Raw genomic sequence first — 26,088 nt, 5'->3', positions numbered from 1 at the left:
ACTGACATTATGGACGGCGCAAAATATCTTTAGCTGTCAAAATAAATAAAGGTTCAAACTTCAAAGCGTATTTTCAAGGCTTAATGTTGGGAAGAGCTGCTTTTGTCATTCATCAAATAAACTCTGAGGAGTTTAGTATAAAAAGGAAAATAGTTGCATGTTGAGATGTCATTAGACAGCAGCTGAGGATCTGACCTTCGGTTTTTCACTAATACATGTGAGCCCAGAGCTTGGGCTGAATACACAATGTACAGATATTGTGAGAATGTACAGATATTGTGAGCAGATTCATGTAGGAACTATTTTCTTTCTACCGATAGTTCCTACATGAAACTGCTCACAACAAGGTCTGTGGATTATCTTGAGTAACCGGGTCATGATTTTTGGAAAGAGATTTTGCTGGTGAGTTTTTCGAATGTATTTTTTTCCACTTTGAGCGCCACAAGCCGAGTGGCATCTGGTTCCATCATATTTGAGAGAAGGCAGACAGCTCTACAGCCGATATCTCCAAAACTTGGCAACTCACACCAAAACAATCTAGATGGATAAATAGCACTACAGGTATATGTATTTTTGATTTTGGGGTGAACTGTCCCTTTTAAAGAGTTGTCGGCAAAAGACAAAAACGACTAGAGAGCTGAAACAAATGCTACATTTTCAGTAGTTTTATTGAAAAATGCCTCTTCTGTTTCAGAAATAAATAAGAAAATAAGGCTGTGTGGAATTCACAAAATGTGCAGTTAAAACATGAGAAAAGCAATTCTATGTCCATAGTCTTGCAACCAAATCCAAACTGCATAGATAGAAAACAACAACTATATTCTGACTTAGAAATCCTCAGTAAATATACAACACAAACATGCAATTCCACCTTTGGTAACAAAAAAAAAAGTTTGGTTTGTTACAATAAGTCAGATAATCATTTGGTTTACAGGCCTAAGAAAACATCACAATGAACAAATCTTTGGAGATCGAATTAATTGTCTTTTTTTCCGTTAGAGTATCTGAAACAGCTTTACATACTGAAGTTTGACATAGTCTGAAAGTGTTCAAAAACATACATACTGTACTTCCTTCGACATACTTGCTGGTTTTCACATGATTAGTGCATTACACATTGGAGTCCGATAAACACTTGCAGTTATGTTACAAGCAGACACTTAAAGGGAACACTTAGCAAGCACACAGGTTTGTAATGAACGAACATGTAGGTTTGTATTCATCTTGCTAAACTTTCTCATGTCAGAAAAATATATATTTTCAATATAGCCAGGGGGTATCAAACCCATATAAGTACTAATTTTGTTCTGAAAATCACTTTACATAAGTGATCATGGATGCTATTTCAATATTACACTTTCTGAGAACTGCTCATTGTAGCTATGATGCTAGTGCTTCTGTATTTTCTTGTGGTAGTGACCTCTTTCCTCGTTGGTTTCGTGAGTAACCGGGTGATTGTATTGTCTCAAACTCTCCAGCTGGCTCCACAGGTATAGACTCTACCTCAGGTTCAGGCTGGTAGCGGTTGGCTAGAAAAATATTCGGGACGGCCAATCAAAAAAAGGATTCCTTCTATAACTTTTCACATGCACAATTCAAATTATATTGCACATTGGAATTCCAAAAAATGTTCTGTGTCAAACTACTGCTTCCTAAAGTACCAAAAAAGCTAAATAAAAAACAGTTTCAAATGCTGTGATGACATTTACAAGCAATTGGATAATAAGACGTAGTAAAATAACCAGCTGATACTACAAAGGACACATGGAAATGGCAAGAGAGCAACATTTAGCCAACGTACACAAAGAACATGATGATTAAAAGTACAAGTGGAACATGCTTCAGTCTGGACCAGAGCTGTTTAAGTCACTTGAGGCGTCATAAACAGAGGTTATGCTGGTGGTAAGTAAGCAGAGGGTTATGAGGCACAAGCTCAATACAGATGTTAACTTGATTTTTAGTGAAATGTCCTGGTTCATACAATCATTTACAAGGCACAAAAATTAGTTTTATTTACACATCACCTCCACATTAACATTGCTTTCAGTTATGAAATCCTCTTTGTTAGTAGTTGTTTTGGGTGGTATTTGTACATGCTCCTTCCTTCGTAGAAATGCACAGTCTCTGTTTTTTTTTTCCCCCAACGGTTTGTGGTTTAAGATGCAAACAGGCCAGCAGGTTGCCATCACTGTAGCTTGTAGCTGTGAGATGATGTTAGTGCCAGTCCACTCCGTTCTGTTTTTTGGCTTTCGTAATGTTTGTTGTTAATGTTCAATAATTATGTCCATGGTGATTATCCTTACATGCCCCATAGCAAATGGGCAATCTCAGAAACAGGACTTCAAAGTGTAAGCGGCACAGGTCACTTAGAACGTTTACTATGCCAAACCTGAAAATAGTTCAAAGAGGATGTGAGTTTTTTTTCTGTGGAACAAAGTTATAAGCATCTTATTTGATTTAAAGTAAGTCATCATTCACCACTAGCTAGAATGCTTAACATGCCAGTTTTAAAATTGTACATCAAATGTATGGAGGTATTGAAACATAGTGGCTCCTAACTGACTGTTCGCTAAACCCCTTGTCCAAGTATGTAAGCTAAGCATTAAAACGGGGTTGCTAGAGTACGAGTCTGATCTTAAATTTTTCCTTATCATACTTTTAATACTAGGACTAACCAGCTCTACACTGCAATACAGGAACAATGCTGTTTCTTATATTTCCATGTCTTCCATGTCACCTGGTGAGAATGCTGATTTTTTGCCAAGGACATGTAACTTTCAACCAACTCATGGAGCTAACGTTAGCTTAATTAGCTAGCTAGCCACAGCGACAGTTGTAATTTCAGACTGAAAAATTGATGGTTGCGGGCCAGAAAGGATAAACCTTCTTTTGCCTACCTCTGTCTGAAATCAAGAACCTATTGTTTTAAAAATTACTAAGAATTTTGATGGTAAATCTGCCCCTGTTATCATTTTAAACTGCATTATGTTCCATCCGAGAATGAAAAGCTTAACAGGCAACCATGGTAAGTGAGGCGGGGCTCAGTGGACAGTCAGTTGAACTTGTTATGGAAATGAGTTATAACAGCTTTCTGTTCAAAAATCAGTACTCTGGAACACTTACATTCATATCTCCATACATTATCAAAGAAAGAAGTAGTGCACTGAGTTGCAAATGTAATTAGTCTGCATACACTTAGTCTTTTATCTAATGTAGTACCATGCAGGACCTAGACAGTGTTGAGTGTACCTGTGTATCCTTGTCCATTATAAGGAATGCCAACACACTGAGAGGAGTCGCAATATCCAGGGGGTCCTGGTGGTCCCCTCACCCCGGGAGTACCTTGGCGACCTGGTGGGCCACGAGGCCCAGCAGAGCCAGAAGGACCTGGAGGTCCCGTTCTTGACTCTCCTGGTGGCCCTGCAAAGGGTAGAGAGAAGGTGAATAGGGCCGTAAATCTTCAGTGAAAATGGTGGGGGAACACAGGGCTGCGGCACTGTAATTTAAATTTTTCAGTGGCTCAATTAAAAAACTTGACCAAGAAAAGTGGAGTGGAGCTGAGTGGAGTTACCCCCCAACCCCCACATCCCCACCCCCGGCCCCGTTTGTCTAGACAGTAAAAACACAGGATGGAATTTTCCCCCTCTCTCTTTTTCTCTCCCCTAAGTGAGCCCATGTGTAGTCAATGAAGCCACCAAAGAAAGCTCATTGTACAACAATCTCTCACACACACAGACACACACAGTACACACACACAAAAGTGAGTCATCAGAGTGGACTTCTTCCCACTGGTCCTCAGTTGTTTCTCACTTCATTCACAGAAACAGACATGGCAGTGTTTGGTGTTGTGGGGTAGACATCAATAAAAGGTTCCTGTTGTTTTGCAATAGCTTCCCTAGGGAAAGGAAATCTTATGAAGTGGAGAGAAATCATATTGGATATCAATTGGAACTGAGGAAAGGCTATGGCCTTTTTCAAACTTACAAATCAGCCTAATAACATTTTCTAACAATTGTTTCTAAAACTGCATCATGACCTTGACTGAAAACTGATTCAAGACTGTCTAAACTCTAGACACAGAAATTGTCTCCTTAATGATGAACGTAAATACCTTTTACTCTATAATATTTCAAATGTGCACAGTGTTTGGAGAAGCTCAGTACACGAGACATAAATCTTTAAGAAAGGAAAGAATTAGGAATTTGTTTGGGGTCCCTCCAAAGAATTTATGCGGTGCAGCTGCCCAAACGAAGGTGCCTGAGACACATATACTATAGGTATATAAGTTTGGCCTCTGGCTGGAATGTGTCATTTTAACTGGACTAATGGGAGTACTCTGTGTCCTTGAAAGGTCCACAAAAAAGCTGTCATTGTGAAACTGAGTTTTAGTGTAAAGATATAGTTGTAAGAGAACAGTGGGAGACCAGCAGACTGTCTGCAGCTGCTGGAGAACAATGTTCATGTGAAAATGTGGGCTATTTCACCCGTGAAAAAGAAGAAAAAGTGTGACTGTGTTACCTGGTGGCCCACTTGGGCCTCTTTGTCCTCTCATACTAGTTCCTTGAGATCCTCTCTCTCCCTTCTCTCCTGGCAAACCTACATAAATAAGAGAAAAGAGTTAAAATCACTTTCACAACAATAAAGCATGTTTTCGGAAAAATCACCAATATCTGGAAATGAGTAGAAATCTAAAGGGCATGAATGAAACACAAGAACAGCAATTCAGCATTGAAGAATATTTTGCTATGCTAACTTGAATCATGTGTAGACTTCACAAGATGATGCAGTCATGTTGTTATTACACTTGTGTTGGACAACACTACAGAGTCGATATCACCGTGACTGTAATTAATTCATTGTTCACCATTTGCATATTATTTCCCTGTTTGCTGCTTTGTAACACAACCAAACATTTAGAAAAACAAGAGAGATGAAGTACCTCTCTCTCCTTGACTTCCAGGTAAACCTGGGTTTCCAGGGAAACCAGTTCGACCAGGTTGTCCAGGCTCTCCACGGGATCCCTGGTTGCCAGGAGGGCCAGCAGGGCCAGGTGGCCCTGGAGTGTTGCTGCGATATCCAGAAGGAATCTGGTTGAGCATCATGTCAATTCTGCTCATCTGACCTGCAAGAGAAGAACAAAATCAGTTAGATTTTGGTTTCGATTTATGCTTTAACGACTTTAAAACTGTTTTAAATTGTTTGTTTTACTCACTGTTCACAAGCTGTTCACAAACTTGTCTGGCAATGGAGCGCATCATGTTCTGGGATGCAAAGTCTCCCTGGGAAAAAAATACATTTTCATGAAGAAATGGCATTGCTTTTCTCATTGATGATGTATGATAACTGGTGTATGCTAATTTCATTGAAAACATAATACATACCCTCTCTCCTTTCTCTCCTTTAAGGCCAACAGGCCCCTTTTAATGAGAAGAACAGTGTTAGAACAAGCAACGACCTCGACCTCCCTAAACATTGCATTGTCATGTGACCATCATGTGTGTCTAGTTATTCAATACATACTGGGTTTCCTGGATCTCCTGGTTTCCCTGGTTTTCCAGTAATTCCTGGTACACCTGGATTTCCGGGGCTTCCCTGGAAAAAAAAGAAACAACACAGAAAGAGTAGGGTTTATTTTAAATTACTGCACGGTAAACATAATTGTAATGTTTAACTCCTGCACCCTGTTAATGGTTGTGTAACAAGCTTTAAGTTGGGATCTATGCTTTGACATCTGCAGGGGGGGAGTAAGCTGCCAAGAACATTAAAGAGGAGATGGAAACACACATGCAGGGATAGGATACACACACACACACAAACACACACACACACACACACACACAGTCACCAGGCACTGCTAATGAGTCTTGGAGCACTTAGGATGGTATACTGCATGTGAATTCAATACTGGCATGTTGCCTGTTGGCATGATGGCTGTATGAAGTAGATTCAGGCCTCCCCAAACCACAAAAGAAGAAAATGAGATGCATGCACCCTCCTCATAACAGTGGAGCCTGCTTTTTTATGCGCTGTTCCAGCAGAGTGCAACCATGGAGCCAGAGGTGTAATTGTTTCAGATATATCAGGAAATAAAGCACGCTCCAAGGAATATTCATTTGGCTCTTTAATGCACAACACAAAGAGACAGAGACAAACACACACTCACCATGGGCCCTGATGGGCCTCTGGGTCCAGATGGTCCCTCCTTTCCTGGTGGCCCCTATGTAGGAACAACACACAATCACACGTGGGTTACAACACACTGGGGACCCCATTCATGCAATACATCAGTGTCATGACTTTATATTGGTTACAGCCTTGAGTCTGTCTTTTTAAATTACATTTATAAGTAGTGGCTCAAGTATTCTGGCAGACGCAAGTGAGAACATGCAGTGCAACAGCAGAAACTACACAACAGTACTTCTGTGTACACTGAGCTAAGTGGGTGATCACATGCAAAACATTAGCTTAACTAAATGTTGGATCCATTTGTAGGCTTTAAACACAGTGTGTACAATAAGCAGGCCTGGAGGTAGACCTTACCCGCACTCCGCTTGGTCCAACGGGGCCCAGAGGACCACGTGGCCCGGGAGAACCCTGGGAAAAAAGCAGACACACTTAATCAGATGCTAATGATCAGGAACAACACATTTATACAGCTCCCTAATGCCTCTGGTGAACTAGAATTTACAGCAAAAAATCCTGCCGTTTCCCAGTTATTTAGCCAAAGATAATATATCATCTTGTTACTAAAAACTGGAACAGTTTCCCTCTTGTCTGTTGACACATGATGTCTACTAGACATCTGCATAGACAGTGCTGTTATAATGAGCTTTATTGTGTAAAGTAACCGAGACAATGCTGCCAGTAAGCTGTGAAGATCATAGAATAGGACTTTCTCCCATGTCTGAATTCGCTTATTCAGAGGCCAGAATAACCAGTGTGATGTTTTCTCCAGTTTGAATGGTGGGAGTTGGATGAATGACCTCAGCTGGATGAATGAACGGTTGCTCGGCCAAGACATGGCTATGCAATACCAGCCCACTCAAAAATGCCCTTCCACCAAGAAGTGAGAAGAAGAAAAGAATGACATCTACTGTCAGTCAAAGACGCTCAAACTCAGACAGACTATAAGTCTTTACCAAGTCACAGTCATCTTCAATTACAAGGCGAGGGAAGAACATGTTCCATTCCCTGTTTCCCCTTTGGTAACACGAGGCTGTGCTCTATAATAGTTTAACTACATCACTGGCCTTCTACTGTTTGTCAATCAACAGGCAGAATTGAGAGTGTGGGTCTCCCCTGAGGATGACATGGTAAACCTCCCACTCCGAGTGTGGTTTCAATTACGCCATGTGGACTGAATCCAGGCTGCAGTAGCAACACCGCTCTCTACGGATAGTCTCCTGTTTCCTGTTCATAAACCACAAAATGAGAGGGGAGGACTTACTTGCAGGCCAGACAGGCCCGGGTCTCCGCGATCTCCCTTTGGTCCCGGGCGACCCTGAAGGTGGAAGAGGAGGAAAAGAGAGCTTTGCATTAGAAGCTTTAGTCTTTGTTTCACCCTTTTTAGTCTGTGATTGTGATTGATTTCATTTTTGACAAGAAGATCTGCAGGTAAGAAAATAAAGAAGCTGGACAGAAATAGAGAGGAGTTTAATGTGTTTTGACTTTAGCTGTTAATCCCACTCACTGGTGGATCTGCTACAAAGAATATTTCAGCTGTTCTACAATTGTCACACAAACTGCACATTCATATCAACATGGGCACTAATCATAAGTGATAGTGTCTGTCACATACATTAAACTCCATCTAACAGAGATACTTAACTATTTCTTCCCTGGCTTGTGAAGTGTAGGTTAACTTACAGGTTCTCCAGGTAGAGACAGTCCATTAGGGCCTTGTGGACCCGGTGGTCCCATTGCGCCTGGGAGTCCTGGATCACCGCGTGGACCCATTGAACCCTACAGCATTACCCAAATGAAAAACAACTATGTTTCATAGCCATACTCTTACAAATGAAAAACAACTGTAATCAGACTTTTTATTACACAAATATAGAAAATTTACGTTAACAGTGGAAATGGGCCTTGACACAGGCCCCCTTTAAATCAAGTTGAGGAAAGATATACAGTCAATAACTGAATTCAGGTGTATGCCACTTGCTTTGTCTGATGGTGTAAGCTAACATAAGGCTGTAGGAGAGCGTAATAGCTTCTGAAATAATATGGCAGTGAGAAGTTGACCATTATTATGTGTGGATTTAGCATGATTGAACAATTTATAATGCGCTTAAAGAGATGTAAGGTGTTACTCACAGTGTTGCCGGGTTCTCCTCTATCTCCTCGTGGTCCCTTAGAACCTGGGCTGCCCTGGAAAGGCAAGGAGCCAGAAACACAGAGTGAGTGTAACAACAGGAGCACATTCTAAAAGCCCTAAAACCTCAAGCCCTACGATATCCTCGCTGGGGCTTAGTGAGGTTACCAAGCACACATAGTCCAGACTTCTCCTCAGGGCTTTTTTACTCCTTACTACAGGCATTTGTCTTTTGACACTTCTCCCTAAGCCCACATGTCATTGCGTGCCACTGGTCTCATCCTCAACTGCTCTTTCCAAAGGAAAAGAAAATACCACTCTCGATGTGAGGGACATCCTCAGTCTACTTAAGTTCAAACTGTATAGCAGGCAGATGTCAGGTAGCTCATTATAGCTGTACAGTCATTATAACATTAGCAGAGAAAAGTATGGCTTTATCATCATCAAAACCATTTCATTAGGTGAAAACAAACAGAAGTGGAGGAGGTGAAGATGGAGGACAGAGGACAAGGAGGGATGATAGTGGGAGTGTCTTTACCGAAGGTCCAGGAGGCCCCTGAGGGCCAATGCTGTCCTGTGTGCATGTGCAAGAGTGGGGAAGGGATGGACACTTGGCCTCATCTCTCTGAAAAGGAAGACAAAAGATAAAGAAAATTAGAAAAGAGAAATAAATGCACACATGCACTTAAGTGTTCTTATAGTCCATTTCGCACCCACCCACTGATAATTGGGACCATGTCTTGGCAATCTACAGAATACAAGGGTAAAAAAGAAAATCCTTGATGTAATTTTGTGACAGTATCCTGGCAAACCGTGGTTTTGACTTTGCTTGGAGTTTAAGAAGAAGAGACAGTTTAGAAATCCAGCAAAGGTCGTGATGGAACAGATCATGCTGAAATGTGACTGGAATCAGCAAAGTCAGTGTGGGGCTTTAAGACCAGATGCTCAGTGACAGCTGCAAACGTTGTCCACTTTTTTGGAAATGAGTCTTTGACATAATGAGTTATATAACACTGCAATCATTGACATGATGTATTAATATCTGATGCAAATTATAGATGAATTGCTCATAATTGGATGAATGTGCATGCATCTGGTATTTACCATACTGTATAAAAATAAATGTGATTTACTGCCTGCTCTGTGATCTAAAGGAGCACTTGTTTTCATGTAATTGGGAGATCATACTGGCAACAGTCCAATTAGCACAATTACACAGGATACAAGGTTCTATTCAGTTTAGCTGAGGCACTTTCTTTTTAAACAGCAATCTAGTTATCAGCCTAATGACTACATACCAGCATCCACAAACCTCTGAGAATGTATGTATGCATACAGTATATACATTAAATACAATCGCAATGGTTCTTCTACTATTCATTCTAAACTACAGCTAAGAGCCAACGATGTACAAGATACATCAAAACTTGTGAAAGAAATCTGCCAAAATATCCCTCTAGTGCACCTATAGATGGCCTTTTGACTTGTCTTTGTTATTAAATGATTCTAAAATGGCACTTGTTCTTACTGTGGCGGGCAGGTCGCAGCATCTGTCTCGGCTGGTCCAGCTCAAGCTGCAGACAATATCGAACATCTGGAGCTGGAACTACACAACAGAAGAAGGGAAAAACATCGCGGGGTGTTACAAATGGCTCCAATTCGTGCTGAAAATGCACACGGTTGAAAACAGATAACAATGAGTCCCTCGGAGAAATAGAAAGATGCAGGCTTTCATCCTTCCAGCAGTCACTGGGAGCAGTTAAAATTTAATTGTGCATCTACGCACAAGAGGTTTTGGATATTGATTCTTTGGAAAGTTGTGAGATGTTCTTCCAAACGTGTGTTTCCAAGCCTTCACATTTTTAAATGCAAAGGCTTTCTTTTTCACTTACTGTTGCAGACTGCCTCTTTCCGCCTCCAGACTTGACCATCTTGCCAAGCACTTCCAGGCCATCCAGTGTGATGTTGTTGGCCTCCTTGATGGGCTTCTCTGCCACCTCTTGGCAGTCCACATTGAGCTTGACTTTCTCTGGAGAGATGGTGATGTGGAGCTGCAGGAGGGAGAGGATGGAGAGAGGGCACTATTAACAAAACATTCTTGTCTTCTCAATACTTCACAGCTGCCAACTTTGTTGCAACAAAATTACTTGGCAAAGAGTACTAAGAACACTGGAGCTTTTGAAAAGCTGGGTTTGGCATACATTTCTATTTAGAAGTGACATGATTGCCCTTTTAAAGACAAAGGAAATTCTTTAAGAAAGTGCAACCATAAGGCTGGGAACAACCTCACTGAACCTTTTTAAACCATGTTGTCTGAAGCTTATAAAGATGCTGATACTGTATTCCACATAATTGCTAGATTCGGGGAATTGTTTAGTCTTTGTAGAATCATGTTAATTATAGATTCTGATATTACCCCAGAGTGGTTACTGATTTGGCATGGGACTGCTGTTTGATGCCTCTACAGATGAATGGACCATAAAAAAGGAAATATACAACAGTTGGCATTTCCATGCAGCTTTAAAGCTGTAGTCTGTGATTGTATCACAACACAGAATGACAAAGTGCCAGATTTTGACGTTTCCTGTCAAGAGAACCCTGCTCCACATCTTGAAACAATATCATTTGCGGTGTGCCATCAAAAGTCCTACACTTTCCATACTTTCCCCTCACAGTTGCAAATTTTTCCCTGCTCAACAGTCAGACAAGCTTTCTTTATGTCAAGAAAAGCAAGCTACCATTTCTTCCTACAAAGCCATACCAACCACAGACTAGGCCACAGTTCTTGGCAACCAATCACAAAATTACAGTTGACTTCCTTGGCAACAGAACAAACTATCTGGTGGACCGCAAAGAGAGAGGGGTGTCGTTTATCTCAGGATCCTGGCATGGATATATTATACCATGATGCTCCTGAGGGCTTAACAAAACAGCTTTGGATGATATACTAGGATGGCAAATAATGAGCATGTATATATTACCTCACTGACCAATAAGTAAACACAATAAAAACACTTCAGTCACCGGAAAATAAGGCCTCAGAAAAACTAGCTTTCTAGTGACCACTGCTCCCTCAATTGATGGTATTTGCTGCTAAATGGTCTGGTCGTACTGCAGCGAAGTGTTGACAGATGATTAGACAATTCTCATTCATCAACTGTTAACACAGAAGGCTTCACTGTGCTTCACTGTGTCAACATTCTACAGTCACATATGGTACATATGTAGTACATATGGTAAGATTTCAGGCTGACACCGTCTCCACTCCAGTACACTTGACATATTTCGATGATTTCTATCAGATTAGATTTTACTGCTCTTGACTGTTCCTTCGTTTTCATAATCCCCATAATTTCACTAATAAGCAGGTGTGAGTCTTCACTGTAATCCAAGATTAAGTTAGCTTTCATTGAGAGTAAAAGGAAATATATAATCAGTATAGAATATCCATTAAATTGGTGTTTCAATGCAAACAGTGCTGTGACTGATCATGAAATCCCCAGTTGGGCTGATCATTTTCATCGTATCATTCGAGATGGAAAGCTCCCATGTCTGATCTGGCACCTGCGAACAGACAAAGCACTGTGGATTTCTTTGGGAAGAGAAGTTAATTTATCATTTCCTGTATTTATAGTGTGACTTTTAAGGTCAGTAAGTCAACTTGTCCAGGTCACAGAAAGAAGACGTCTTCATGTCCAAAAGAAAGTTGTTACAAATGGAGAGTACAATGAGTGCAATCAGTGGACAAATGACAAAAACCAATATTGGCACAACCTTCCCTACAAAGTCTCTGTGAGGAAAGTTTGAAGGACTGAGTTCAAGACTTCTCAAAGAACAATAACGTTTGTGTGTTTTTCAGCACGGAGCCAAACTATAGTGCGCTGTTCAGTGACTACAGCAACTTTCATGCTCAAACTCCTACCAGTGTAACTCTGAACACATGACTAGTCACTATGACTTATGGAAAATGTCTTCTTCACTTCAATTAACAGCAAAGTTCCCTCTCCCATCCCTTCGAGTGTGGGAGGGGATTCCCCAGTGGGCTAGTGAGTGGCTAGCATCTGCTTAAGTCATCTCTGAGAGCTTTCCCACATGTTTCAACTAGCAGTAGACCACGACCTCTCCAGCCTGGGTTACTCTTTATTAACTAGCCTGAGGAGAAAACCCAGTACTGTGGCATGAAAGCACGTAAAGTGCATCTAACACTTAGCAAAAACAGAAACTGAAGTTCAAATTAGAAAATAATGGTTGGGTAGATGTAGATGTATGATGCTTTTGACAAATTCTCAATGAAATTAACTACTAGAAAGCATCACACAAATTTAGAATTGAGGTTTGTGGATAAATTCTGTCAAAATGAACTGCCAGGAAAGGTTATTTGCAGAAATTTTTATAGACTAAAGAATTAATCAATTAACTGAAGAAATAATATGTAGATCAAGTGATACTGAAAATAATCCTTAGTTGAAGCTCTGCTTCTTTAACCTAAAACTAAAATGTCAACATGTGAGTTTATTGGGTTTTGTTTTGTTTATCTTCACACATGTACTGCCATTTGTGACAACCCTCACGGTCACTTTCAGCACACACACACACTGAGGTCACTCTGTAATAGCCACAGACAAAGTGTTGGGAAACCACTAACAACATGTAAACACACACCACCACAGAAGTCGGCAGTGGCATTTACTCAGCAGACCAGTAAATGAGCAGCTAGGTAGACCACTGCAGACTCACCAGCTCATGAAACAACAACTATCACACCACAAACTAGCCACCCAATGTGCAGTCAGACTACAGTCTCCACTACGGCCACAGATTGAGACAAAACACACACACACACACACACACACACACAGATCAGGCTGCTGTCCAACTAGACCAGCAGTGATGTCATTTACATCCCGACCCAACATTTTCCAGGGTTCATTCACGAAGTTACCCTACAATTAGTTGTGTTGACGCTAAATGGTCAAACTGAAAAGCTATTTGCAGAACGCTCTGATCTGGGTGCCAATATATTGCTCTCATCAGTTCCTCAGTTAAAGAAACTGTACTCTGTAATATCAGGAACTTTGATGTCGGTTAAGTCCCTGGTACATTAAAAAGGGTTATTCATTCTGATTACCTTAGAATTAGGGGGGACAGAAAGCTATGTACTAAATAAGGGGCTGCAAACTCAAATGCAATTGGACGTGACTTTGACTACATTGGAACCAGTCATTTTCCCTCCAGTGATTAATCTCACATCCTCAGTCATTCCAGGTCGGTATGAAAATATACTGTCCCTCATTGTTCTAGTCTCTACACCCTACTGTGCTGGAACATAACAGAGGATGTTTTATATTCACTGCTGCTTTGACTTGGAGTTGAAAGCATTTAATACCTCTTGCTGTGGCCCCAAGAGACTCCATACTATACAAATGCTGTTTATCACAGTTGTAAGCCTGGCGTGTGGGCCTAATGTAGTGGTTAAACCACTGACGAGAAACTATGAGTTTGGCAAAACAATATCATCACTGTGGGTGGTTGAGAGGTTTAGACAGATTGTTTGAAGAGTAGCTGATGTTAATGAATCTTTCAATGAGTGCACCCGTACAGGAGTTCAATCTGAATTTATTGCATGAAAGACAGGGCAGATGATGGCATGGATCAGTTTCAGAGTCAAGAAAATGTATCAATTGTCAATGTAGACAATTGGAAACATCTGAATTCAACCTTTTAATCCATTGCTTGCATTTTTCAGCCAATAATGTGTATTCTTGCTTCCACAACTGCTAAGTGTCCTTAATCTATTTTTACAGTCTTATACCCTCTATTATTAGAGCTTGAGCAAAAAGGTTAAAGGGGCGCTCCAACAATTTTACACATAAAGTTCAGTATACTTGTCATGGGGTGTACTACTCAGCCTGTGAAAACAGTTGTATAATGTCTTCTGTGGTCTAAGTCTAATGAAAGATGCTATTGAGTTGCATTATGGGAAATGTAGGATCTAGTACTTTTGGAGACCCATACTAGGGACTAAAAGTCAAGATATCTTGGCCTCAGTTGCATCGATTTTGGAAATTATTTTTTTAATGTGTCTCCCAACTTTCTGTTAGTGCAATAGTAAATACTCCTTTAAATAAATAAATATATAAATACCTACCTCTGCTTATTTAGTGAAAAATATGCAGACTTTAGGATTTATTCTTGAAATGCCTTGCGCCATTTTGGAACCCAACTCAAGCCAAACCCAAATAAAAATCGATCCCCTGACTGGTGCTGCAGTTAGGAGCAGACTGGTTTGGAATTCACTTAACAACTCCCAAGATAGTCTCCAGTCTTGATGTGGTTAGACCTCCATGGTTAACTGTAACAGTTTGCACATTATACTGGGTCACTGAGGTATCAGAATTTCCCTCCAACCTCTCTTTAAATGTATTTACAGCCTCCATGACCCATTTATCAAATGAACTGCCCATGTTCTAAAAAAAACAAGCATAATGCCAAATCATAAAAAAGGCCAAAAGACCTCTTTGACAGCAGACCGGCGCTCTAAGATGGATAGCAGGAAACATTTGACAGGTAACATGATACAGCTACATGGCATTGGCTGTTTGTCAGATCTTCACATTAAAAGGTAATTCAGCCAATTTAAATCAAACACAAACGTCACACAGAGACATATGAAAGGATTTAAAAACAATATATCTGTAAAGTAGTGAAAATGTAAAAGTGAAAATCAGCCCATAGGTGACCACTAAAGATTCTAAGTCTGTCCTATTAAAGCCAGACTTTAATAATATCGCTATGGCACAGTACTCCTCTTTTTAAGAATCATGCATTGTATTTACCTTATGGAAGCTCCCATGGAAAACAGGCTTCACTTGCTCCTCATTAAATGTGGCTCTCTGGATCTCTCCTCGGGTGTCCTTGTTGTAGAACGCGATTGTTTTGCTGGAAGCTGAAAAGAGAAGAGCCTTTGATGAATCCCTGACAGTGTGTTACGACACGGTGGCACGCAAAGCACAGACAGGACTATAGAGAACACATGGTTATAGAGAGAGGAGAGGGATAAAGAGAAGGTTAGGAGGGATTAGGTCCATGTCCATAATTATTTGCATGCATTTACCACGTGTGTAAGTGCACATTTGTAAAAAGATACTTTTTTAAAAATGAAGGCTTTCTATGAGAGAATAAAAATGTCAAGCCAAATCCAAAATCCGAATCTAATTCAGAGCAGTGGATTGAAGTCAGTCATATTTATTTCAGTATGCTTCTACTGCCCTATTTGTCATATCTGACAAAGATCAATTAACTTTGGCTGTCTGTAAATTATGTACAAGAGAGAAAGAAATCAGCTTAAGTTGTAAATAAAGAGTGTACAGCTGTGTATATGTTGCGTCAGCTACAGCAGCTTCCCCCTTCCAGCTGAGGGCCAAAACAGGATGGGAGGCTTACGGTTGATGGTGATCCCGACCTCTGGGTTGTTGTTTTTGTCAGCAATCTGCCAGATATCAAAAGGTTCAGAAGGTGTGTCGGGCAGCAGGCGGAAGAGCAGGATGATGGTGTAGGATGGGGGAAGACCCTCTGGATGGATCTCTCTGTTAGTGTTAAAAACATACATCATGATGAGTCATGAATGAGAACTGTACCCTCATTACACCAGCAGTCAGAATATCACATGTTAGAAATAAATACCAAGACCTTTAATTTTTATTTATTTATATAGCGCCAATTCAAAACAGAAGTTATCTCATTGCACATTAAATCTTGCTACAGTGATTCAGCATGCAGTCTGTCACATAGGCTGCAGAACCTGTAAAGGATTGCCAGTTCTCCCTCTGGCTTTGCAGACATTTGCCCACATATTGAAAGTATTTTCTGTCCCCTTTCCTTTGCTGTAGTTGGAAGTGTTTCCATTTGTGCACATTCATCCAAAGGCTGCGCCCACGCACACAGAATAAGCATCTTTATAAACATATTAACAAAGTATGCTGAAGAGGTTTGGATACTCCAGCACTTCTGCGATGGCCTAACACCACTTAAATGAGGCCCAATAAAGAGACAAAGCTCTTGACCCAGGGGTGCTTTGTTTTCTCCCAGTATGACATAGGTGGGAGGAGGGCCTGGTCCAGGAACTTTTTAATTCTATGACCAAGTTTTTTTTGTTCCTGCTAGCACCTCATATTCCACAAGCTGCAACAACAAATAGAGATGTGGGCTTATTGTCAAAGGGCACTGGGGAAATCCCTATGACTACAGAGGCTATTGAACATGATTACGAATAATGACTGTGGTCTGGGCAAGATTATAGTGCACAGGAGATAAGGCCAATAGGCTGGGAATATACACATAGTGAGACTCACACTCCCTCTGACACGCACAAATACTATGTAGCCTCAGCTCTTACTTGGTGGGCTGGTTAAGGAAGGAATCCTTGTGCAGCCTGTAGGCAATGTAGCTGTTGAAGGAGCCCGGCTCCATGGACACACCATTCATGGCAGCGAATGTTCGGTCTGTAATATTGAAAGCTTCCAGCATCCTGAAGCCTGGAAGGGATAAAAACAGGAGCCATGTTGAGAGCATGGAAATCAACATAGCAAAATCTTCTTAAGCATAGCATAATAGCATTTTAGTAATGCCAACAAGCTCTGCAGGGATTAGTTATTGTGTATGGTGATGCTGAATGCTTACCAGGTGTTGTGAACCCATTGATGTAGATCAGAGGACAAGCTGAAACAGGACAAAAAGTTGTAGAGGGTTGGAAAAACAGACAGAAGGTTTAACGAAAATGATTCATGTCTGTTTATACATTTCGTGGCAGTAGATCAGTTGAAATGTACAGCAATGGGTGAGCTTCCTGTTATCTAATCAACCACAATAGAAGTTAAAAACTCAAAGTCAAAAGAAATGTTTTCCTCTTGGAATACAGAAATATTATAATGGTGTTTAAATGATATAAATGTCTGCCTTACTGGAAGTGGCCGTTTCACAGATGAAGGTGATCAGGTTGTCCTGGATCTTGGCAAAAGCGTCATAGTCGTCTACCACAAACACATGTCTCTCACTGGGCTTGCTGCCGATAATTCTCAATTCTGTCATGTCCACATCAGCCACTCCAACCACAAACACACTGTAGCCTGTGGGGGTAAAACACACACACACAAAAACAAAGACCATTGTTAAGTTTCCAAAAACCAGGCAGTTTCATCGCTGTAGGGATTATTACAAGAGTTTATTAAATCAGCCACAAACTTTGGCTCTGATGAAGGAAATCGAAAGTTTGGGAGCAAACAGGAATTTGTATAATTGGAAACAGCTCTGCTACATACAATATGTACCGTACATACAATGCAGACCAAATCACACATGACAATGATTAATAATTCCACACATACCAGAATGCTGCAGTTTTTCTGCACTCTTCTTCACGTCATCCTGGGAGCGTCCATCTGTGACCACCACCAGCACTTTCGGGACGTTCCTCCTCATGCCACTGTCTGAGGTGAAAACCTTCTCATAGACATGCTTCAGAGAAACACCTGGATGAAGGAGGAGGAGGAGAAGGAAGGAGAGAGGACAGTAAACATCAAATCTGAACAATTCATCTTCTTTTGAACAATTAGAGGCGAATTCACAAAGAATGGATTGCAGCCGCTGATAGCACCATGAATTGCGCATCACTTGCAACCACAATCTGCCCCGTCTCACTGTCCGATTCACAAAAGATATTGCGCTAATGATATTACAGTTCAAACATAAAGTTTTGCAACTGAGTGCAGTTTGCCCTTGATTTGCGTCTGTTAAATGTTCATCTGCAATTCTCTGTAGTGGTCCCAGTAATATTTGTTCTTAAGATGTACCGAAGTATCATATTACACAACATGGTTAAGCAACGTTTGAGTCCGAAAATGTTATAAATGCAGCTGCAAGAACAATACTTTCCACTCATATCTTAAAATGTTTGATTTGAAAGAGAATTTACTGGAATTATAATTCTAACTATTCTAATTATATACAACCCCCCCTGCTCTTTCATTTGTTTCTATCTGCAGGATGTCTGTGGTTTTCACAGCAGAAGGTTTTATGTTGTTTTCCAGTTTTATTCCCTCATGGTGAATATCAGGTATTGTACTGTCTGTGCCATCTGTGCGCATGTACTGTGATGGCTATTGCTTCGCCTGGCTACAGTCACTGCTGCCATGATCACTGGAAAGTTTGGGTGTAATGCCCCTTTATAAATGCGCTTCAGTTACCACCAACTCTCTGAAGATGCTAATCATTTTCCTGTGACTTTTAGCACTGGTGTTTGTAAATTTTGACTTTTTTGTAATGAGGCTCATTTGCATAGAAATGTATGCATGTTACCTCATTTAAATATCTGCAAATAGCACCGGAGCACGAAGAGACGCTATTTGCGCAGTTAGGGGTGCATTTCACCCTTTGCGGGTGCTTTAAGATTTGCTAAGATGCCACTCTGATCTTTTCAGTGGTGTACCTGTCTTGGTGTTGCCTCCTCTGTAGCGCACAGTCTGCAAAGCTGATAACACTATGCCCTTGTCATGGTAGGTGTTCAGCTTGAACTCAGTCTTGGCGTCATCACTGTACTGCACAAATGAAACCTGTTCAAAGAGAACAAAGAATACAATATATAATAAAACACATATAGAAATAGCAAAAACATCTTTCAAAACATTGCATAAGGTTATTTTTGTCTTGAGAAAATAATAAACATTAAAGACAACACCAAGGTTTATGCCGACCTGCATGCCGCTAGGGCTGATGACATCAAAGGCTCCAGTCATGCTTGTGACAAACTGGATGACCTTGTTGAAGCTCTCATCTCCAATACTCCAGGAACCATCAATGAGGAAGACCAGGTCTGCCTTGGCACCTTTGCACACTGTGGTGCCGGTACAATGATGTTAATGTAAAGCCTGATCTCAGCTAAGCCATACGAATTATTATTTTAGCACACAAATGTCAAAGCTCTCCTCACCATCTAGCGCAGGGGGGACTGTTGCTGGAGCAGGGGGGGTGGGAGGCTCGGTTGGCACCTCTGTGGGTTTGACCACTACAACAGAAACACATGCACAAAATTGAAACTGACATACTACACTGTGGCTGGTGAGGGCATATTCGTGTATCGCAAAAGAACGCTCAAGTGTGTGAGAGCACTGTCCTCTCATACATAAGCATTAAACTGGCATAGAAGATGTCATCTTACATGTTCTCTCCTTTACGCTGACTCCAGGTCCCTCCAGGTTGGGGGTTTGGGCATACACTGTGGAGTTGTAGAGAGTGTCAGGGGTCAAGCCATCAAAGCAGTAACTACTCTCCGAGCCTCTGACAGTGATCTCCTGAGCTCCACTCTTGGAGGCTGGAGGAGAGGAAAGAAAGAAGAGAATCCAAATTAAACAGATTCAGGTTGCAGTAATATAACAAATTCAAAATCTAATTCAACAAGGACTTTACAGTTTGTAATTGAGTAAAGCACTTACTGTCAAAAGGATTGACTTTGAGTCTGTAGGAGGTGGCTGCTCTGTGAGGGGCCCATCGGAGGCAGAAGGAGTCATAGCCGACATTGTAGGTGGTGAGGTCTGTCACATTCAGGTACACTAAAGGGAAGCAATTATTCTTAGTACATATTCTTCTTTCACAACAATGGCTCGGCAGTCAAAACTAGAATCATCCATTTAATTATGTGCAGATAAATCTGTCAACCAATAGATAATAGCATCATCAACTTACATGTGGTGCCTTGTCCAATCAAAGCGGCACTAAGGCCTGTGTTGTACTGTGCCAGCACCTCCAGGTCATAGGTGGTTCCAGGTTTCAGGTTATGCAGTTGGTAGGAGGTCACATCTCCAACGACCATCTCCCAAAACTCATCAGAGCCTGTAGGTAGACATAAATATAAAAAAGTCTCCATATGTGTTTGTATTAAAAAGAAAGTCCCTCTGATTTTATAAATGTTACTTGATGAAGTATACTATCAAAACACATATTTTCTCAGTAACTAACACTGCTCTATCCCCATAACAACATGTCCATACCCTCAGGCTTGTAGAGAAGCTTGTATCCATTAACAGCGGCGGGGGCGGGGTCCCAGGACACCCTGAAGCGTGTGTACCACTCATCAGAAACACGAAGGTTCCTGGGGCCGAGCATTCCCACTGTGGGAAACAAGACAGGACAGCACAGTCAACACAGGCTTCGGTTCATTGCAATGAGTTGGAATTCCAGTGTATTCAGCACTGGTGAACTGTCAGCAGGGTAATTACTTTATTATAGCTTATTATAGCGTTTGAATTATGAGCAAAATATCTCAACGTATGATCAAGTGGATGATAAATTCAACCACATGAGAGAAATTAGGAAAAAAAATTGAAGCCGCCTCAAGGAGCGGAGTGGCATTACGATATGTAATAGAGTTTCTTTTGTTTGAAAGACAAAATTAGGCAAGACACTGGCCAGTACTGCAAGCATGAGATCTCCCTCACTGAGGTACAGCCAGTTCATAATTCTCTGGCAAAGGTTCTTGGTACTTTTGGCCTTCATGAAAAGTCAAGAATTTCACTTATTCCACTTTTTCTACAATGATTCAGGATCCTAATCAATGGATCAGTCTATTCAGATTTTCTGCTGTGGATTCCTCACTCTGGTGAGTGCATGTGTGTGTGTGAAGAACTGCACGATACCCTCAATGTGTGTCTGTCAATAAGCTTAGTTTCATGTCCTTAAATGATCTCTGCATCAGTTAAGAAGGAATGTAGGTTGCACAGATTAAAAAGCTTATACCTGTGCGTCCATCTCCTTCTAGCTCTCCTCCTGGTCCATCAGCATACACGGCAGTCACTTTGATATTATAAGGAGTGTCTGGGTCTAGGTTCTGCAGGATCACATTGTTTCTGTTTCCTGGTACTGTAGTCTACAAGACATAAAAGATATTGATTAATAAAGGATTAATAAAAGAACAAATCAAGAGCATATTATGGATACGTTTGTATTAATTTCTCGAATCAGTGAGAGTTGGTCTATAACTTAGGACTCTTAACTGGATAATAAGAGTGAAGAAAGACAATTTATTAAACCATAAGCAATAGTTGAACTATGTGGAATTATACGCATGCTTACATATTCCTCGATGGGGTCTCCTGTGGTCTGGGCATAGGTGATGCGGTATTGCATGACGGGACCTTCAGCATGTTCCCAGCTCACAGAGAGAGTACTGGGGGTGGGGTCATATACACGCATGTTCCTTGGGCCACTACGGGGCACTGAGCGAGGAAACATGAAGAAAAAAGTGTTTGTTTGGGCTGTACATTCCAAACATCTCTATGTCTCAGAGGTGCCCAGGTACTTACACGTCTTTCCGGTGTCACTGATAGCAGGTCCTTCGCCGTCGCTATACAGGGCAACCACTCCAACATTGTATTCTGTGTCTGGGAGCAGCTGCTGCAGCAGGGCCATGGTGGTGGTCCCTGGTACCACAATCTGCATAGAGACACAGAACATGTCAGGACTCAACGCTTTTGAAGAGTTGCAGTGCAGCATGTGTAGACTTATGTCCTAAACTTATCAGTAAAGCAAACCTAAGCAATTATGTAGGGGTGCAGAGACATGTTGCAGATCCCCCGCCCAACATATACACAAACAAAGACCTTTACCCTCTTCTCTGACAGCTGCTTTTGTTGTATACTCCCTTTCACTCAATAGCCCCTTGTTGTTAGTACTAAGTGAAAGGAAGAGCCAAATAATCCTTTGATGTGTGACAGCCAGCACTGCTGTTTAACCCAGTCTGACAGCGATGACAGCTGATTACATAGAGGCCACCTCCTCCTCACTCGCTAATGATTATCTGTGGGTTAGTTAGTTGGACAGAGTAAAGTCAGTGCTCCTCAAAGGCGCTGGCCTGGTGATAACCTCTGGGAGTGAGTGAGGAAGGGGGAGGGATAAACACTGCTTTTGATGGAACTGGAGAAACTGTGTGGTGAAGTGGGGTTGTGTGTGAGAGAGAACACTATGACCATGTGTTAGACCAGCAGATGGGTTGGTGAATCTGCTTATTATCTCTTCATGTCACATGTAAATGCAACAACAATGTCCCGTTGTCTACGTAAGTTCGATTTTAATGTCATCACTGGCACTCCTGGTCAAAAATTAACTGAGGTGCTTGAGAATCTCAGTGTAAAAGTAATATCACAGGCGACACCGGTAAAGCTGGTAATTCATGCTACAAACCTCCAGCTGGTGTTAAACTTGATGCTGCTGGCAGAAAAAGGCTACACTGCCGCTGACGCACATCATTGGCTCTGGCCATGGAAAAGGACTGAGCCTGCCATGAATGTGCTAACAAATAGGGATGAAGGCAGAGTGCACCTCTCTATCAATAAACTGGAATATGCCTCACTCTTCAAAGACCATGTTATTAGACTCCCAGAGAAGAAACTGTTCTTAATGGTGCAATCTTTCTGACAGATGCTGGAGAGAGCTAATGGTACGATGGCAAGTTAACACTTCAAAAGGTGCTTGTGGATTCTTTAAGCAACCCGCAAATCCTTTACACGCGAAAGATGTGGGCACACTGGTGCCAGATGCCACATATCGTGTTGAGAACAGGAGTTGCAGTTTACGAATTTCTGCATTAATGAACACAGTCTTGGTTAAAAACTTTAGCAGTTTGTAAAAGAAAAGAATTCATCTGGCAGTAACTGCACACATGCCTGCATACAAACACACTCACATGGACCATTTGGTCTACTAATGTTTTCTTTTAAAAGTTAAGGATGAGGCTGTTTCATTCTTGATGATATATGGCATACTGTAAATGCTGGTGAAAATTTTTTATTGGTTGTTGTTTGGGCAACATGTGCTCACACCTTCACCCTGGTGTGCTCTAATTCTCCTCTATCTTAATAAAACCTCAGTGTTTGTGTGTATTATGTATGATTTAAGGGCATTAGCAATAGGATGGTTACTGATGGGCTGTAATGAAACAATAAAAAGTATTTGTAGTTAAGGGTGCCGTTGTGCACCTATGTACATGTTCTTTCTTTGTAGTCATATGTGCTATTCTACACTTCTTCCCAAACAGTGAATGGAAACTCACCGACTCAGAGGGCCTGGCGCCAGTCAGAGGAGCATAGACCACCCGGTACTGCTGGACTGGGCCTGTGGCAGCCTCCCAGCGAACGTTCAGAGTGTTGGTGGAAGGGTTGAAAACCTGGATGTTCCTGACTGGGCTACGCTCCACTGCCGAGCCGGGAATGTTGGGTGGTAAGACGGTGGTTAGAGGTAGAGACAGACATAAGGAAGTGAAAGGTTAAGGTGAGGGTCGGGGTAATGTAAAGCAAAAAGAGGGTACACAGTGATAAGAAGAGTGATGAGACGAAGGTTAGACAAAAAGCAAAGAGTGATGAAAGAGTGAGTTTAAACGCCAGCAACATAAGTGGTTGTGCAGATTGGGATGATAGATGGAGAGAGGGGATAAGATAAGGCAGAGGAAACAAAAACAGAGAGATTGTTTAGGTCAGGTACTCATAAGTGGGGAATGGACCAAGGTCAATAAATTAGAGGCTAAAACCATCAATTACACAAGAACAACACCCATAATATTGCTACACAAATGCAGGTAGTATATTCATATTCATATTTGTGTTCAGTACTATTAAGTTTGACCTTATGTAGTTTCATGGGGGGTTATTTACAAGTGGTGCTGTCATTTTCCCTTTGTTTCATTTTAACGTAATGTGGTCCAGACTAGTTTTGTAGACAGTAGTCCAGTGACTACATGAGAACATTTCAATAAAATGGGAACAATACTGCCCAGCAACCAACAGGGACAAGTTTAAGACATTATTTAACAATACTGCTATCAACAGGACACTTGTTGTCAGTGCCCTACAGGTTAATGAAAAGGATATACAGGGCATATGTGCAGCCCTGCGTGAAGCTTGTCTTCTAAAAAACCACAGCAGATGTTTAGAGGCTTTGTGCCGCTCCCCATTAAAACCCCATAAATGCAGGGGAAAAACACAGTGGGCAAAACACTGTGAGTGAGCTTCCGTAGTTTAAAGTTTCACAGACAAGCCTGTTGCCTGGAAAGCTGCTTTGGATTTAAAGGCACACTGAACAGTCAGTGACTAGCAAAGTTAGCTCAAATAGTGAGAGCAGATCCTTCATTAAATTGCATAAAAGGGGAGAAAAAATTGAGGTGCTGCAGTTTGAATGGAGATGACAATGTATTCTACAGAGGCAGAAAAGTTACAAGGTTAGCAGTAAAACGTTTGCTAGCAGTATGATCTGATATTCTGTACATACATTTTAAGAGTTTGGTTAACATGTCTAGGAAAAAGCCACAGAACATGAAGGACTATTGCTACAAAAAGGGCAATAGGGGTACCAGTAGCAGGCATGGAGCATGACCTATGCCAAGTTAGTTGAGAGCCATAAAACATATAATGCTCTCCATTCATTTCCAACCCCCGTTCTGTTTCTTTTTCCCAAAGGAGAGCCAATTACTCAATATACCCCATCCCCCATTCCCCAGCCCCATTATCCTGACCACTACCCTTCATTCCAACCTATAAATGGACAACATAGCGGTAAAGAGAGAGGAGACACCATTATAATGCTTCCAACCCAGAGGAATTCCTTCCTACGCAATCACCCCACAAAATGCTGACTCATTCCCAGCAGAGATTGGTGGTTTGAAATTGTGGCAGAAACTGGAAAATCTGTGTTCCTCGACAAAGTTCAAACTAAGCTGACTGAGCTTAATTCTGTCAGTTTATGTTATGCTTTATGTCACATTTTTACATGTAAGGTGTGGATTACGTGTACATTAATTAACTTCTTGAGAAACAAATGGCATTTGATCGGTTTGGCTTGGCTTACAGGTTTAGAAAGGATTTGGATGATGATATGAAAAACAAATCAGTTATAACTGGCTGACTTATTGAAGGTTCCTTACGTACAGTAACAGCAAGCCAGCAACTGAGGCCAGTAAGTTCAGTCTGGACAGACTTGAATGGATTCCTGACTTAGGAAAAAAAATCCCACAGCCGTCATGCAGTATGTCATTCTCAGAGGTCCTCTTCTCAGTCTGCGTGGGCTATTCTAAACCCTGAAAGCTGTCTTCCAAGGATGTCACTACTGCTCCTAAACGTCCCTGCATGAATCACCATTGTAACTTGTGGCCTACACCAATGATTATATGCATGCAGTGCTTACATGTTTTGCCATTCTCAGACATGCGTTGTCCCTCTCCAGTGGAGAAGACAGGAACCACAGTTACAGTGTAGACAGTATCAGACTGCAGGTTCTTCAGCACAGTGTTGTAGGTGCTGCCTGATACCTGGACCTGGATAGAAGTATAACAAGACATACATCAGGTTTTCTTTGGCCACTATAGGTATGGCCTAATTGTGATTATAAAGAGGAGACCATTTCACTTGACGTGGTTTAATGCTCTAGAACTATTTTCCAGCTTACCATCTCTTCCTCTCCTCCAGCTACAGGGACATAGAAGATCCTATACTGACGCACATTGCCCTCAGCAGCCTCCCACTGGACATTCAGGGTGCTGGTAGAGGGGTCAGTGACCTGCAGGTTCCTAACACCACCCAAAGGCTCTGGGGTAAGATAAAGGTATGATACAGTTAATACTGCAAGTGTGCCATAATAGCAACATTTTTACTGAATGGTCAAACAGTGTCTAGAAGCTGTAATGCTCTGAGAGAATTTCCATGAGTGCACTACTTAGACATACAGTGCCACAATAAAAC

At 41.4% G+C, this 26,088-nt stretch overlaps 1 protein-coding gene across 4 annotated transcripts in view; it reads right to left on the bottom strand.

The window, feature by feature from the left end:
• Nucleotides 1-650: 650 nt before the first annotated feature.
• The window catches only part of col12a1a (collagen, type XII, alpha 1a), a 57,533-nt gene continuing 32,095 nt past the window's right edge, over nucleotides 651-26,088 (bottom strand). For 3 of the 4 annotated variants that reach the window (XM_044166535.1, XM_044166536.1, XM_044166538.1), the window contains 34 exons: nucleotides 25,796-25,935; nucleotides 25,535-25,664; nucleotides 23,412-23,554; nucleotides 21,667-21,796; nucleotides 21,437-21,579; nucleotides 21,101-21,230; nucleotides 20,356-20,475; nucleotides 20,051-20,197; nucleotides 19,801-19,917; nucleotides 19,527-19,679; nucleotides 19,299-19,373; nucleotides 19,063-19,202; nucleotides 18,798-18,921; nucleotides 17,698-17,841; nucleotides 17,275-17,439; nucleotides 16,994-17,032; nucleotides 16,710-16,848; nucleotides 15,758-15,900; nucleotides 15,151-15,260; nucleotides 10,207-10,365; nucleotides 9,843-9,920; nucleotides 8,853-8,939; nucleotides 8,317-8,370; nucleotides 7,867-7,962; nucleotides 7,448-7,501; nucleotides 6,541-6,594; nucleotides 6,164-6,217; nucleotides 5,521-5,592; nucleotides 5,382-5,417; nucleotides 5,213-5,279; nucleotides 4,940-5,122; nucleotides 4,519-4,596; nucleotides 3,250-3,420; nucleotides 651-1,529 (listed from right to left, as the gene is read on the bottom strand). In XM_044166535.1, the coding sequence (XP_044022470.1) occupies nucleotides 1,381-1,529; nucleotides 3,250-3,420; nucleotides 4,519-4,596; nucleotides 4,940-5,122; nucleotides 5,213-5,279; nucleotides 5,382-5,417; nucleotides 5,521-5,592; nucleotides 6,164-6,217; nucleotides 6,541-6,594; nucleotides 7,448-7,501; nucleotides 7,867-7,962; nucleotides 8,317-8,370; nucleotides 8,853-8,939; nucleotides 9,843-9,920; nucleotides 10,207-10,365; nucleotides 15,151-15,260; nucleotides 15,758-15,900; nucleotides 16,710-16,848; nucleotides 16,994-17,032; nucleotides 17,275-17,439; nucleotides 17,698-17,841; nucleotides 18,798-18,921; nucleotides 19,063-19,202; nucleotides 19,299-19,373; nucleotides 19,527-19,679; nucleotides 19,801-19,917; nucleotides 20,051-20,197; nucleotides 20,356-20,475; nucleotides 21,101-21,230; nucleotides 21,437-21,579; nucleotides 21,667-21,796; nucleotides 23,412-23,554; nucleotides 25,535-25,664; nucleotides 25,796-25,935 (3,824 nt within the window). In that variant the 3' untranslated portion in view covers nucleotides 651-1,380. Of the gene's footprint in view, nucleotides 2,390-3,249; nucleotides 3,421-4,518; nucleotides 4,597-4,939; nucleotides 5,123-5,212; nucleotides 5,280-5,381; nucleotides 5,418-5,520; nucleotides 5,593-6,163; nucleotides 6,218-6,540; nucleotides 6,595-7,447; nucleotides 7,502-7,866; nucleotides 7,963-8,316; nucleotides 8,371-8,852; nucleotides 8,940-9,842; nucleotides 9,921-10,206; nucleotides 10,366-15,150; nucleotides 15,261-15,757; nucleotides 15,901-16,709; nucleotides 16,849-16,993; nucleotides 17,033-17,274; nucleotides 17,440-17,697; nucleotides 17,842-18,797; nucleotides 18,922-19,062; nucleotides 19,203-19,298; nucleotides 19,374-19,526; nucleotides 19,680-19,800; nucleotides 19,918-20,050; nucleotides 20,198-20,355; nucleotides 20,476-21,100; nucleotides 21,231-21,436; nucleotides 21,580-21,666; nucleotides 21,797-23,411; nucleotides 23,555-25,534; nucleotides 25,665-25,795; nucleotides 25,936-26,088 lie in introns of all 4 variants that reach the window. The other variant, XM_044166537.1, reaches the window with a different exon arrangement.

Source organism: Siniperca chuatsi, linkage group LG15, assembly GCF_020085105.1.
Source record: "Siniperca chuatsi isolate FFG_IHB_CAS linkage group LG15, ASM2008510v1, whole genome shotgun sequence".
Lineage (NCBI taxonomy): Eukaryota > Metazoa > Chordata > Actinopteri > Centrarchiformes > Sinipercidae > Siniperca > Siniperca chuatsi.
The sequence above is the reverse complement of the archived record's forward strand: the minus strand, read 5'-3'. Positions and strand labels throughout refer to the sequence as shown.